This window comes from Triturus cristatus, chromosome 3_1 (assembly GCF_964204655.1).
Source record: "Triturus cristatus chromosome 3_1, aTriCri1.1, whole genome shotgun sequence".
In the NCBI taxonomy this organism is placed as follows: domain Eukaryota; kingdom Metazoa; phylum Chordata; class Amphibia; order Caudata; family Salamandridae; genus Triturus; species Triturus cristatus.
Window position 1 is genome coordinate 109,957,075 of NC_140583.1, and position 15,840 is coordinate 109,972,914.

Below are 15,840 nucleotides of genomic sequence, written 5' to 3' on the forward strand. Positions count from 1 at the left end.
ATATGAGCTCGCTCTTACCTGCAGCATCTTATCAGGGCTGGGCTCGATGCCGGGGGGCATGTTGCTTGGATCAAATGCCATCTGCTCCACCTCTGCAAAATAGTTTACAGGGTTCTTGTTGAGGACCATTTTGCCCACTGGGATGAGAGGATAATCTTTGTGTGGCCAAACCTATGAAACAAACACATACGTTAAGATACCTTCTATGTGCCTAGGCTATGTTTCCCATTGTCATGGCCTCCATGCACTGTGGACTAGTAGGGACTTAGAGACCGGAGTCTGGTTTGTAACGTACCACCACTATTACTTCAGTCTTTAGGTTTGTCTGACCCGGGTTCTATCCTTCCCTGTGTCCGATTCCCTGTCGCCCATGTCCGAGTTTACTTCACCCTGGTGCTTAACTTGGCCTATGTTCCTGTGTTGAAGTGTGATGGTCAGTGTCCAAGCGTCAATGGCCAAGCGTTTCCTTGTATCATTGTCTCCTTGTCATAGTGGCTGTATAGGTCTAGTCTACAGTCTAAAGGCAGTGTTTCCAAAAGTAAATATGTGCAGTAAGACTATCTTTCTTGCAGAGAGTTCATGCTTACACACCCGGTCTCTACCTGTCTGTGTTTCTCCTTGGTTATGTACAGATATGTTTAATGGATGAGCTTTCAAATCTCCATGTCCATGTGTGTTCTTGTGCAAGTATCCATGTGGTCAAGTGACCAATGTATGCCTGTCTCAGTGTTCATCTCTCGCACTGTTTAGGTCTTCCAAATCCAGCGTTTGTGTGCCCTTCTTAGTATCTGTGTTCAGTGTCCCAGTTGTAGCGTTGTCTTCCTGTTCCAGTGGCAGTGTCGTCTTCCTGTTCCCGTGGTAGTGCCGTCTTACTGTCCCAGTGGCAGTGCCACTGTCTCCTATTGTAAATCTCTCCAAGTCTGTGTTAAGTTCATTTGGTGTGATAGTCCACGTTCTTTTGTTTCAATGTATCCCTATTCCAGAATCTTCTTGTTCAGAGCTTGAGTATGCAAGTTCCTGTGTCTGTCTCTCTCCGTACCTCTTGTAGAGAGTCATCCGTGCTCTTCACTAGACTGTAGCACACATACACGAATACATACACCACTCGGGGCGGCCCTGACCCGAGGGGATATATAAATGGCAGGAGACCACTCTGAGTCTTCTGGACATTGCATCTAACCTTGCTGTGGTGTGCCTTCATTCCAGCGCTGCTGCGGCCTCTAGTCCAGAGTCCCTGCCGTGCCACACTGGCGACAAGGCCGGTCACGACCGACGTGTACACCGCCTCCTCGACTCCATCCTGCAGGGAGCTCGCGGATCCCACCCGCGATGCTCCATCATCACCTCTGCGGGAATCCTGCCAGCGCAAACGCCCCATCCCCCCCATGTGCTGCACTGCTGCCGCCGCTGGGCCTACACGTCGCTCTACACGACGACTCCTGCTGGTGCGCCTTGCACATGCCCGCACGCCCCCCCAGAGCAGCAGGAGCATGCTCAAGCCGGCGGTGCGCTCGAGACAACGAAGACGTCACCGGTGAGTGCGAGACCCTACAATATACCCCGCTGTGGCGCGTGGCGGTATTGCAGGCCCTCTGCACTGACTAGGGGAAGAGTGAGAGTATCTCCCTGTGGCCTGTGCCTCCCCTTCTACCAGCTCCAGATCAGTATTGCAGCCCAACACGACCAAAGAGGCCCAGGAGCATTGTCAGGCCAGCAGGCCCCAGCCAGTCATAACAGCCCTGCAAGTCTGCTCACACACTGGGGAGGGGGAGCAGCTGAGCATACCACCAGCAACGAAGACCAAGCCATCTCTGTGTGTTCCCCATGCTGGCAATCAGGGTATCACCATCCACAGTGCACATTGGGGGACAGAGCCACCACCCAGGACGACAGGCCCAGAAGACCAGCCATTCCCACATGGCCACGCGCCGGTGTTCAGCTTCAGTCGCAAGACCCTATTGCTAGTACCGCACCACCGGATCCGTGCATGAACGCACCGGCGTCATGAGCATGTGGACAACCCAAACGCGGGTGCCAACGCACCACCTCCAGGTCACAGCCACACGGTTGTCTCCCCTCTGTCACCATTCAGTGACACAGCAGACCCCGCCATGGCGGCACCACGGTGGAAGGCGTGGATCGGATGGCTGAATCACTATCACAATTTCAAGGGCACGAGGGAGACAGACGGTACCGTGAAACGGTTGCTACTTATCCATTACAGAGATCTACGATCTTTTTGAAACTCTACCCAACACAGGCAACAACGACGACTATGAGGCGGCGGTAGCTGCCTTCAACAGGCAATTTGACCCTCAACTTAACCCCGACTTCAAGTGGTTCAAGTTCAGACAGCCGTCTCAGTCAGACACCGAGTCCGTGGACATGTGCTACACACGGCTGCGCTGGCTGGCCAGCACGTGCGCCTTCCTGGAGCAAAGGGAAGAGATATGCGGCCAAATCATCCAGGGGTGCAGCTCAACACTGCTGAGGAACCAGGGATTTTGCTGGATGAGATCGTCATTCTGGTCCGGTCTCATGAACTGTCGGACGTCTGGGCTGGTGAAATGGAGGCTGCTCTGCACAAGACCGCCGCGGCGCCGCCCGTGTCCAGGTATGCGCCTATCAAAGAGGAAAGGGTAGACATGATCCAACGGCGACCCCCAATCACACCCACAAAGGCTCGAATTTACACCAATGGAGGAACAGACCCACTCCCTCTTCGAGGAGTCATCGAGGTCAAGATCGCCAGTGGGAAGCATGTCACAGTAGCTCGGTTCCACGTCACGGAAGGGAGAAAAGGCATGCTACTCAGCTGTCACATGGCGGCAGGCCTGGTCTTCTTTGCAAACCAGGTCCACAACTCCCACGCTGAAGACATCCTGATGGAGTTTCCGGTACTAGTCACTGGACTCGGCAAGCTAAAGGGGAAATAGTTCAAGCTCCACATAGACACCACAGTAATGCCTACCGCCCTGAGGCACCGGAGAGTGCCGTTCAATTTCCGCCCGCAGGTGGAAGAAGCGCTGAAGAAGCTAGAAGACCTCGATGTCGTTGAGAAGGTGTCCGGCCCAACCCCGTGGGTGTCCCCACTAGTTGTGGCTCCCAAGCCAAAGCAGCCCAGAGCCATCCGGCTTTGCATGGACATGAGCCTCCTGAACTTGGCGGTCAAGAGGGAACGGCACCTCACGCCCACCATGGATGACGTAGCGGATTTGAACGGCCAAGAAGTTTTCTTAACTGGACCAAAACGCGGTATACCACCAGTTGGAGCTAGAACCCGAATGTAGATACATTACCACATTCTCAACCCATGTTGGCCTCAGGAGGTACAAGAGACTGAGTTTCGGGGTGTCGTCGACAGCCGAAGTCTTCCAGAATGCCATCAGGGAAGCAATTTCGGGCCAGCAGGGTATCAACCTGAGCGACGACATCCTGGTGTTCTCGAACACCCTGGAAGAATATTACACTCATCTCGGGGTCACCCTCCGGTGACTCGAAGACTACGGGCGGACCCTTCACAAAGAGAAGTGTTCGTTCTACCGGGAGTCGGTCAACTTCTTTGGGTATGTCTTCACCAGAGAAGGACTACAGGTAGACCCCAAGAAGGTGGACTCCATAAGAGCAGCCAGCACTCCAAATACCTCCACGGAAGTTTGCAGTTTTCTTGGCATGGCCACATACTAGGGCAGATTCATTCCGAATCTGGCCTCCTTGTCAGAGCCACTTCACACCCTCACCCGCAGTGACCACAAGCCGTGGCTGCCAACACTGCATTCAACAACATCAAGGCCACGCTAATGGACAAAATGGTGATGGCCTACTTTCACATGGTGCGCCGCACTGAGTTGATCGTTGATGCTAGCCCAGTGGGCATTGGATCGGTCCGCCTTCAGGAACATGCTCATGACACCTGGAGGCCAGTGGCGTATGCCAGGAGGGCACTATCGGACACTGAGACAAGATATGCCCAGATCGAAAGGGAGGCGCTAGCAATAAAATGGACATGCCAGCACTTCCACCTGTATTTGTACAGACAAGAATTTCAAGTGGTAACTGACCACAAGCCACTGCACCCGCTCTTTGCAGGATCATAACGACTGGCACCTACGAGGATAGAGAGGTGGGCCGTACAGCTACAGGCATACGATATCAAAGTGGTCTTCCGCCCCGGGGCACACAAACCAGCAGACGCTCTCCAAACACTCAGAGTCCCTGGTCCCTCAAAGTTTACCGGCGGTTGTAGCATGCTCAGAAGCTTTTGAGAGTCTCACAAGCAGCATGCCCCATCGCCATGACACTAGCGGAAATTGGTCAAGCGACGGATGAAGATGAGACGCTGATCAGAGTGAAATCCACCCTGCTGAGTAATGGATGGGCCCACTTCCTGGATGGCACTCAGGCGCTTTGGACCCAAGACAGCCACGCTTGGCAACAGATCTGGCAGGTGCGCCACGAACAGAGTGTTGGGGAACATGGAGTTGTTCTGAGGGGACACGCCATTGACTGCAACGCCGGATCCTCCAGTTGGCGCACGTCGGACACCAAGGGATGGCTAAGACTACGGAACAAGATATGGTTCCCAGCTATGGACTCCATGGTGGAAGACATGGTGAGACAGTGTCACACTTGCACCATCACTGGAGGAGACCCGGCACCGGTAATCACTGAAGAGCCCTGTGAAACCCCATGGGCCAAAGTCAGCCTTGACTTCGGAAGCTTCCCAGATGGGCGCACCATGTTGGTGATGGTCGACTCCTTCTCAAAGTTTCCAGTCGTGGAGGTAGTAGCGCAAACGGCATTCACGCATGTCAGGAGAGTCCTTGACGAGATATTTGCACTCATGGGTTTGCCGGATGAAATTCGTTTAGACAATGGGCCTCCGTTCCAAGACCGGGAATTTCAAGAATACTTGGAGAGAAAAGCGATCCACCACAGGAAGATCACCCCTCTGTGGCCCCAAGTCAAATGGGGAGGTGGAGCGTCACATGAGAACACTCAACCAGGCCCTGCGCATTGCCGTGGACCAAGGGGAAGATGCATAGTCTGCACTTGACCAATTCCTTGATGCCACACAGCATAACCAAGTGTGCCCCCTCACATTTGCTCTTCAAAATGCCCCCGTGGGATAGCATCTTGACGGATCCAATGTGGAAGCCTGCAGAACGGGACAACGCGGCCTTACAAGCAAGAAGGACAACGACTAACCAAAAAGCGAGTGAAGCCCGCAGGGCAAGAGAGCAAAGGCTGAAGGTTGGGGACTGCGTTGTGGTCAAGGACATACACCCTGGCTGCAAGTTCAGGACACCCTTCGAGCCAGAAGGGTGAACCGTTGTGAAGATACAAGAGGATTTATGGTCAGAATTCTGGCCAAGAAGAGTCGAAGATCCAGACTATACCCCAAATATCAGCCCACCCGGCTCTTTAGGGCTGGTAGTCTCGCCACCAAGGAGCTCACAAGTGAGGAGTGACAAGGCCAACCCCAATACTGGCAGGCTCAGTCAGGATGAGGTGGCTGGGTCACTTCCGAACACGCCATCAGATGCAGTGGTCAGCTCCAGCTCCCGGAGCCAAAAGTATGCTCTCCGGCCGAACCCTGCGCCCAGCCAAATACTGAAAGACTTTGTGTGTACCTCTCTGTGAACTTGAGGAACTGGATGGTCGGTCACTAAAAGAAAGGAGGGATGTAGAGAGACATTCGGACTCTTCACTACACTGTAGCACACATACACGCATGCATACACCCCTCAGGGCGAGCTCGACCCAAGGGGATAAATAAACGGCAGGAGCCGCTCGGGGTCTTCCGGCCATAGCATCTAACCTTGCTGTGTTGTGCCTTCATTCCAGCGCTGCTGCGGCCTCTAGTCCCGAGGCCCTGCCGAGCCACACCTCTGTGTCTAACTCCCGATCACAGTTTATCAGCGATTTGTTGTCCTAGTGTCTGTGTGCCATTGTACGTCTCATCCGCCAAGGTTTTTTCCTCCCAGTGTCTTCCCATTTCAGTTGCTATTTGTCACACTGTTCTACTGTCAGACTGCAAAGTGTAAATGCATATTCAGACATGGCATTGTTACTTTATGACCACAAAGATGCCACCAGAGTGCACAAGAAAGTTCCAAACCCCAAAGCAAAAAACCATAACCATGTAGGAAAGCAATTACAGAACAGTGCTTACTTTGGTGAGATCAAATGGATTAAATGGAAATGTTTCTGCTTGCTCGAAGGTCATGACCTGGATATAGAAGGTCCAGGAAGGAAAGTTTCCACTAGCAATTGCGTCAAAAAGGTCACGTATTCCATAATCAGGATCAGTGGAAACTAGTCTGTCTGCTTCTTCAACAGGAATGTTTTTGATACCTTGATCAGTCTGAAAAAATTTAGAAAGAGCAACACTTAGGAAAATGAATTGGCTACCACACCACAGTGTTTTAAAAACCTGGATCAGGCTCTTTCCTCGCGTGGTTGAAAACCGCGAGTACATCTGCACACCAGTCAGGACAACTGTAGAACTGCTTGCATTAATCTGATATTCAGGGCTGCACTAATATATTGTTTTCTGACACAGATCATACAACGCAACCATCAAAATAAATTTCACCTTTACAGGATATTAACCTGAATTACAGACATCGAAGGTATAAAAATCTTGTGTGACGACAAAAACGTATAAAACATGCAATCAACCTCTGGAAACACAAATACAATCAACCATAATGATAAACAAACAGCGATAAGCTACCAGTTGTACATAGCCAAAGTCTTGGGTCCTGTGAGCCAAACTGTTGTTGTTGATGGTTCACCAAATCAAGAGTTTACTGTCACCTTGGAAAGTGTCTCTTGCCGGAGTGTGCAGAAACGTATGTGGTGGAAGGGCCACCATTTAATTGTACCCCCAACCTGAAAGTATTTGTTTAGTACCCACATGCAATAATCCTATGGCAGTTCCATAGATAAACGGTACCATGGCAAATAGTTTTAGGCTGCCCACCCCAAACTGTGTGGCTATTCCACTGAGCTTTGGCTGGCATAACTTCTGCCAAATGATATTTCCCATAATGCAGCCGACTTCACCTGTGCCGTTGAGGACACCGCCTTCCGCTGCCCTCAAAATGCTGCATAGCTATGAGCCCCACACCCAAAATGAAATTGTGTGTTCTTTGCCATTTAAAAATTCCAGAATAAATCTGTTTCATGACATTCAATCTTTTAAGAAAAGTTGACTTTCCATCTTTATCCCCGCCCCTAGGTATTTCTTAAAGGTATATGGGATGCAACGTTTTTAACCGTGAGCCCAGTGAAATGTGCACACACACACACACACAAACACACACACACACACACACTTATGAGTTAATCACCTTGATTTTCTCCCACGTTGACATTTGATAGCCTCAATGACCCACAAATAATTTAGAAGAAAACAAATCCTATATTTTGTGTACGTATTCAATTCAATCTGAAATTGTTGGAATAGTTTGCACCCGTGCTGAACAACAAGACACTACATGTAAATATGGCCTCCACGAAATCCTAAATCACCTCCTGTCATGCTTCTGGTAGAATATATCTATTTAGGAGGATCTGTATAACACAGGTAAAGCTTGAAATCCATACATACCTTGTAATGAAATTTGCAGTAGATGGGTTCTCCTTTGGCGTTTACCAGCTTAAAGGTGTGAGACCCATATCCATTCATGTGGCGATGCCCATCAGGAATCCCACGATCAGAGAACAAGAAGGTCACCTGAAATACAGAGGCGTGAGTCACACAGGAGAATGGTTGAGGAACAAATATTTAGTGTTTGGTTCACTGTCACTAAATGGCTTCTATTGCATTACTTTTGATAACCAAGGGCCTCATTTAGAATAGGATAGTAATGGAAAATTGATAATTTTATTATTATTGTGACACTTACCCTAAGGTGTATGCTGTGGGGTACAGTTCCACCTAGTAAGGTGGAAGGGAAGATGGTTCTTCTTCCTATGGCTCTTTATTCAAAACACTTATTGATATTATCCCACTTCTTACACGCTTTAGACTCAACGCCCTTCATTTGTTTTTTTTTGCAGTTTTATTTAGCGGGAATTCAACTAAAAGTAATGGAGCACTTTACAGGAGTGCCAGTTACATTAAACAAGGACACCTCCATTTTTAACAGTAAGTGAGCCATGAAGAAGGCAACTATATCCTACCTGTATACCCTACCATTTTCTCATTCTCAGCACTACCACTGACAGCAGTGTGAAATGGAGGGGCTGAAGGCAGCATCTGATAGTTTAGTTCTAAGCAAACAAGTCATACAGGTCTTCCTGGCAAAATTTAGCATCACTTCTAAAGGAATTCTCATGAGTATACGGTCAGCCGCATGCATGCAAGGTATCCCTCACAACTGCCCAGCATTAATGGCAGGTACATGCCTATAGGACGCCAATGGTACTATCATAAGCCCGGCCGAGTCTGTCATGATACCTAACAGGACTCAATGCAGAAAGAAGACGCGGGTATACATGAAGTTATCCGTCAAGCAGTGGTAGCATCAGCACCCTTTTGCTCGGCATCATTCTGCTCAAAAGTCATGCATACAGCCAGAAAGAGGGCATGCAAAGTCTTGTGGTGTAATAGACCACAAGTTTTACAGTACCTATATTTTCTGCTCCCACATTATAAGTAGGCAGTTGTGCCACAAATGAGAAGTCGAGCAATGATACCATCACTGGAAGTCTGTAAGTTACCTCCCTATCCTGAGGAACAGGCAGCTTGCACCTCACAAGAACACACAGGTTTTGTTGGTCCCACAGCTAAGCAGACACTCTTGGTATCATCTGAGCCATATTTAAAAGATGGAGAATGCAGAGAGTTGTGGTTGGTGGAAGCTAATATTGTGTGAATTGTGTGATAGCCTGCATTCCTAACTGATGCGAAGACCTGAAGCGAGCTCCCTGCCTTTGCACCTCAGGCAATCACCATCGCTACCGAAATTCAGGAAGAACTTCAAGACCTGGCTCTACAACTGAAATGCAGACCCCCACCCTGCGTCCCCCACATCCCACTCAGCACCTTAAGACCCTCACAGGTGATTTGTTGTGCTTTATAAGATTACTGATTGATTAAGCAAGTTTTCTTTGCGCAGTTTAACTCATGCAAAATTGAAAATGGTGGATGTTATTCATTCGCTAACTTTGACATATGGCTGATATGTTGCAAACAAATGGAGATTTCTAAAAGACTCAATAATGCACTACTTACTTATGTGGGTAAAGATAGCAGTGGTGCCACAGTGGAAGGAGGCTTCAGTGACAGGGGCTGTAATAATAATCTCATCACTGAAGCTACCATGCTCATTCCTCTGATGTGAGGCTAATTCGTGAGGCGCAGAGTTGTCTGTAAGGAGCTTACATGCATGGTTTCCTGTAATGCGGATCATGTGTTGCAAGATGTCTTAGAATCTTCATTGACAGTAGCATCAGTACACCATTTCTGTGGCCAAAATCTGCTCTTTGGCTGTGAAGGGGAGGAGACTTTCTTCCTACTGCAGATGTGCTTTGGATGCCAACCGAGGCAATGCTTGCCCAGATGGAGGTGGTTGTGGATATTATAGAGCAAAGCATTTCTCATCGCTTCAAAGGGCCATGTAATGGTGGTTTGTTGGATCCAGTAATGGTAGCCGAGAGAGAGAAACGCTAGACCCGAATGATGTGGAGTCGATACCCTGAGACAAGGACTAAGAGAGTGGTGAGTTATTTGTCTCAGTTGGGGCCGGACATGTCTTTTTCTCATTCCCTCTGACACATTTCCTCCTGGACTGTTGGGTGCTCCAAAATGAAGAAAAAGCTGTTGCTGGTGATTTGGGGTGAAAGGGCCAACTTGTCTCGAACTTGGGACCGGCACAATGAACAGGGGAACTGTGCCTGTGTTGGCCCTTCAGGATGGCAGCTGCACTGGTACAGGTGGAAGTTACATCAGCATAGGCAGTAGATGATTACCTGGTAATGAGGGCTGAGTGAAAACAGACAGCCTAGCCTTCAGTTGCCCTCAGGGCATCAGATATATCTGACCTGAAATTTAAAGGCATTGTGGGAAACCCTGTACTCAGGTCTAAGGAGAGATTAAGGGAGTTTGGCAACTGAGGGGGAATAGGAAAAGAAAACTCCAGAGGAGACTGCATCCTGAAGAGGTGGTCTGTTTGGACCAAGAGAGCCTATTAAGAGCCCAGACAGCTCCATTGGGGACTACAACCCTTTATTTAGATCCTTCAGAAACTGTTCCAGTAGAGATTGGCAGGTGGTACATACATATGTGTGCTCACTATGCCCCTGGATTCAAGCTCGCCTGATTGATATGGGGTGTTACCCTGAAACAGGTCCCAGAATGCTTGTTTTCGGATCCAAGGAGGACCTGACCTGGTAGTTCGGGCTGGACTGTTCACATGGGGAGCAGGGTCAAGACTAATTTGCATATGGCTAGATCCAAACTGGGTTGGCATAGCAAAAACACAATGGATTTAACCCAGATCTGTGACTGGAGGTGAATGTTTAACAATGGTCAGCATTCCGTCCATCATCTTTTCGTCATCTTTTTGTGTTGCCACATACACATGGATGTCATTTGTCTTCACTGTTGGAGTCACCTCACACCAGGACTGCTAGGGTTGGATATTCTGAGATGCTAGCTATGCAGGGACATGTGGATCTCCATGCCTATGCCTTTTCTTGATCCACTTCTGTTTTGGAGCAGGATATCAATAATGTGCCCGAACACTAGGGCAGAAATCTCCTGACTTTTTTCTTGTGGCGTGACACTATACAGTGGCGTAATTAAACTTGAAGGCCCCCCATGCAAAATACCTGGAAGGGGGCCCCCACGCTCAGGATCCAGTCAGGATCTCCCATGCCAGGGTCCCACCACCTGTGCACAGTGAGGGGTCCTTCTGGAGCTCAGCCCCCCTCCCCCTGCACCGTGGGGGCTGCAGGCGCTATTGTTACGCCAATGACTATGTTGCTCCAACTCTTGGCTAACACCTGCACTGTTCCAGAGCTGCTTGGCTGAACCATGATAAAGTCATGAAATGGATCTGCCTGGTCAAGCTAGGATTGAGAAAAAGTCCAGTTGAAAGGACTGACTCCATGGTACAAGTCTACAACCAGTAGAATAAAGGGATATCAGTGTCGTAGTCTTCGCCCACAGGTGATTGCTTGTACTCTCAATACAGTAGGCCTGTTAATCAGCTCACAGAAGCAGGTACATAAATAATCTGTTGGGGTCTTGGGATCTCCATGAACAGACAAGGAAGTTAGCAAGAGAGGGTGAGGGCTCTCATCTCTTTTATGCTTGGAACCCCTTCCCTGGAGCAGGACAACTGGATGGGGCTCAAAAAGGTTGTTTGTCACTTGGGAAAACTGATCTTGGAACCTATCAGCCTCCTGCCAGGTTTTGACATAAGACTCTACGGAAGATAGTCAGGAAACAAAGGACATGGAGGAGAAGGAAAATGGGGAGCTGGAGGCTGCAGGCATGGAGGGCAACAGCTTTCAACGTTGGGTCCCAACAAACTGTCCCAGCCACCTGCGGACCAGGACTTGTCTTTCAAATTAGTGAACGTTGAATACTATCTTGCAAAATCAGTTGTTTCAACTCTTGCTTGACACTATAGTTTACACTTGTATCTCCGTTCAACGTTTGTATTTTTTACCATTTACTAGCTTCGTGGTTTCCCTTCTCCCTACTACTTATTCTGACCCTTGTTCTCTTGGACTAACCTTGGTTTTGAACTCAACTATAGTTTTGCACCAACTCCTGTCTTCCTTTTGCAAAAAGGCGTTGACGACTAAAAACATGCTGTCGTACCTGCCTACGGATTTCCCCTTTTTTGTTTGAATACTCCAATTAAACCTTCAGATGGAGATGCGTGCATCTCTTCTTCAGTTCTCGGATAAGCTTCCTGGTTTCCCTGGGGTACAGTTGCAATGAAATGTCCTCTCATACTGGGTAGGCTTCATCAAGCTTTTGACATACTAACCTACAATAGAATTCCTTCTCCGTTCAGCAATACTCACTGCCTTGTGTTCTTCCCTCTTGACAGTGAGTCGTAACGTGCCTCTGCAATGCTCTGCCATTCTGTATCTGAAAGTCCAGTTCATGTCTTCTAACAATTATCCTGCCAATAGCGAGTCTCTTGCTGCCTCTCCCCTCATGCCCTCTAATCTTTCACACCCTTTCACGGAGAAGGGAAGATTAACCTGGTTATTCTATGAGACACATTGGAAGGGTTGTGACGGTAACTCAGTGTTACTTGCACGAGGCTGGTAAGGGTGATATCCATGTGGGACAGGGTTTTCAGTTCAGTACTCAGTGGTCAAAGCCCTCTATTTAGATCCTTCCTCCTGATGATCAAATCAAAGATCTCTCATAGAATCAATGCCCCTTATTCTGTGTGCAAGCTAAGCGGCTCTAAGGAGATCTTCTATAGGTATTAGCACGGAGGGCAACGACGTGCACCAGCGCTGCAAATGGTTGCTGACAGAACATAGATGGCTGAAAGCCAGAGTACTGTGGCATAAGCTGTCACTCCAAGAGGTATTGGGGCCCAAAACCCTACAATAGGAAATCTCTGATCATTAGAAGCAGGCACCAGTTCGAACCATTCGGCAAATAAGGGAACAGGAAATGTTGCCGATATACACACAAAAAAGGATGATGGTCCCGTTTTATGTATGGATGCGTGTGCATGACAGTACATGGAAACTCTGATATGCTTTTACAAAAGGCTCTCCAGTCAGACACGAGGCATCAGGGTACCCCAGAAAGTTGAGAGTGGGAAAGAGTCAGGACATAAGAGCAACTCAAATGTGCTGAGGAAGTGGTAAATATTATTTTAGACACTGCGACAGTGAGAATACCTCCTCCACCAGCTACGCCTATAGTAGAGGTATCCGCCATCCAACGATACATGGCGTCGAGTCAGCTGTGTTCTGCAGGGAAAGATCTGCTGGTTATTCCTAAGTTCCGAAAGGCAAGATGGGGAGGGAGAGCCTTTTACTGTGGTTTCAACCAAGCTCTGGAATACTCTTCCTTATTCTATTTCTCGTATGCAAGTCCACCTTCCTTTCAGTAAGGCTCTGAAGAGCTGGCTCTTTCTTATAAAGCCTCCTTTTAGGACTGGGACCATGAAACTCTTCTCCACCCACAACAGACTAACAGTATTAGAGCCTTGACGTCTTCGGGCATTTGTTCGCACTCAATTGCCAAATCACATTGAAACTGCAGCGAAGTGCAAAACTAAATGTACATTTTTCAGGATGTGTGTAGGAAGAGATACCATTTCTAATCCTACACGTGTAGAGTTCACACTTTATGTATTACATAGATATGCATGCACATAAGTCCCCACTGTACACAAACATTATACATAAGTAAGCACACGAGTCACAAAAGGATGTACTTCAATAAGTTAAAGTGATGGACCACATACACAAGCACATATGCACAAATTTTGCATTACATATTTTACACATCTAATTCTATACATGTTTGAATCATCCAAGCAGTTAAAGCTATGTTGAAAAAATCATATTTCCAGAGCTATTTCTTTAGACTCAAGCAAAAATAATTTTAATTAGCTGACCAACCTGATGCAGACTCTCAGGGCGAAGAGTCCAAAAGTCCCACATCATGTCAGGATCTCTCAAATTTGTCTGAGGGTGTCTCTTCTGTGAATGGATAAAGGACGGGAACTAAAACAACAAACACAAGAGACAACAGGAGGGAAATGAGTACTTCAACCACAAATAACAGAAGGACACTTACAGGTCTGTGACGGTCTTCTGCAAGAAAAAGTAATATTCAATTAAGAATACAGGACTCTAACCATATATTTGATTTAGAACACTGCAAAAACAAAATTTGTATTTATTCCAAAAATCTAAATATAGAAGGTGAAAACAATATTTCTACCAAGTAAAGAGAAACATACATAAATCACAACTAGTTGAGGAAAGACCTGACAATATTAGTATCTGGCCAATCCTTCGAGATAAAGGAAAGACTACCACTGCCCTTATTCAAGAGCGTTGAGACCTATAGTATACAGAGCCCATGGTGGGACAGCAACAGGCATCCTCTGGATAGACTACATAGAGCCAGTCCACCATTTAAATGGATTCTAGTAACATTGTCAGGGTCACCACATGGAAACACTCAGGGCTGGATTCACAAAGGTAAAATGACACTTGTGTAAGTTTACTCTTTTCGGCTGTTCACAAACACCGATTTAAAAATAACTTTACGTCTGCGGAGATTCCGCAGTTGGGGCGGGGAACACTGTAAATAAGAATATAGGACCGACCTATCTTTTAATGCGCGAGTTCTCCGTCCTGACTGTGGGCAGATTTCTCTGCCAGACTATGGAGTCTCTGCAATCGTAAAGTTCCTATTAAATTGTAGTTTGTGAATACCAAAAAAGAATAAACTTACACAAAAGTGTCAGTTTACCTTTGTGAATCAGTCCTGAATTGGCAGAATTTACTGAAATCACAAAGGTGCAGATTAGTTCTCATTGCTAGCAGTTTTCCGCTCGTGAAAAAAATCCATCTTTACTTTGACATTTATTAGGTCATGAACCTCCACAAGGAGGGCATTTGCATGCGAATTTTGTTTTGAGAAGTGAGATGGTGGATGGAATAAAGGTTAATCATATTTTTTTGCCCCGACTAGTGATTCATTAAACCTGATTGGGAAGAGGTCGTGCTCACGCTGACATTATACGTCAACTTCCTTTTTGTTAACAGGAGAACGGTCTCTGAATTCCATTTTATAATATTACTGAAAGTGTGGGACATCCTTTAACTAGCTGTTTGGCAGGGAAACGATTGGCAAGGTATGCTATAACATTTCATTGGAATTAGAGACAAACCTTTAGGTATAATCTTAGTGTGAATGAACCAATACAACAGAGGGTATCTGGGTACTGAACACCATATAACATACGGCACCAAATCATCACCTAAAAACTAATTCATGCGGGAGACATGAAGAAAGGAGTCACCTCTTAAGATGTTTGTGAAAAATTTTACTTTCCAGTGAACAGAGTGTAAACCTGAGAAGAAGTCCATATAGTAGGTGCAACCTCTATGCAGACTTCAATAGCCTTGAGAGGTCATCTGAAGGAAGTGTGTGGCCACCATCCTTGAGAGTTCATCTGAAGGAAGGGGCAGGCCACCATTCTTGAGAGGTCATCTGAAGGAGGGGTGTGGCCACCATCCTTGAGAGGTCATCTTAAGGATGGGTGTGGCCACCATCCTTGAGGTCATCTGAAGGGAGTGGGTGGCCACCATCCTTACGAGATCTTCTGAAGGAAGGGTTGGCCACCATCCTTGAAATGTCACCTGAAGGAAGGGTGTGGCCACCATCTTCAGAGGTCTACTGAAGAGAGGGGGTGGCCATCATCCTTGAGAGGTCCTTTGAAGGAACGGTGTGGCCACCATCCTTGAGAGGTCACCTGAAGGAACGGTGTGGCCACCATCTTCAGAGGTCTGCTGAAGGACGGGTGTGGCCATCATTCTTACGAGGTCTACTGAAGGAAGGGTGTGGCCACCATCCTTCAGAGGTCTACTGAAGGAAGGGGGTGGCCACCATGCTTCAGAGGTCATCTGAAGGAAGGGGGTGGCCACCATGCTTCAGAGGTCATCTGAAGGAAGTGGGTGGCCATCATCCTTGAGAGGTCCTTTGAAGGAAGGGTGTGGCCACCATCTTTGAGAGGTCATCTGAAGGAACGGTGTGGCCACCATCCTTGAAAGGTCACCTGAAGGAACGGTGTGGCCACCATCCTTGAAAGGTCACCTGAA

General features: G+C 47.7%; 1 protein-coding gene across 1 annotated transcript in view; it reads right to left on the minus strand.

Annotated features, from left to right (window-relative positions):
* LOC146859792 (catalase-like) overlaps nucleotides 1-15,840 on the minus strand; it is a 161,914-nt gene that overhangs the window by 75,493 nt on the left and 70,581 nt on the right. Inside the window, exons 5-8 of the mRNA XM_085643514.1 lie at nucleotides 13,627-13,731; nucleotides 7,619-7,744; nucleotides 6,176-6,367; nucleotides 19-171 (exon numbers count right to left, since the gene is read on the minus strand). Of these exons, the coding sequence (XP_085499640.1) occupies nucleotides 19-171; nucleotides 6,176-6,367; nucleotides 7,619-7,744; nucleotides 13,627-13,731 (576 nt within the window). The remainder of the gene's footprint in view (nucleotides 1-18; nucleotides 172-6,175; nucleotides 6,368-7,618; nucleotides 7,745-13,626; nucleotides 13,732-15,840) is intronic.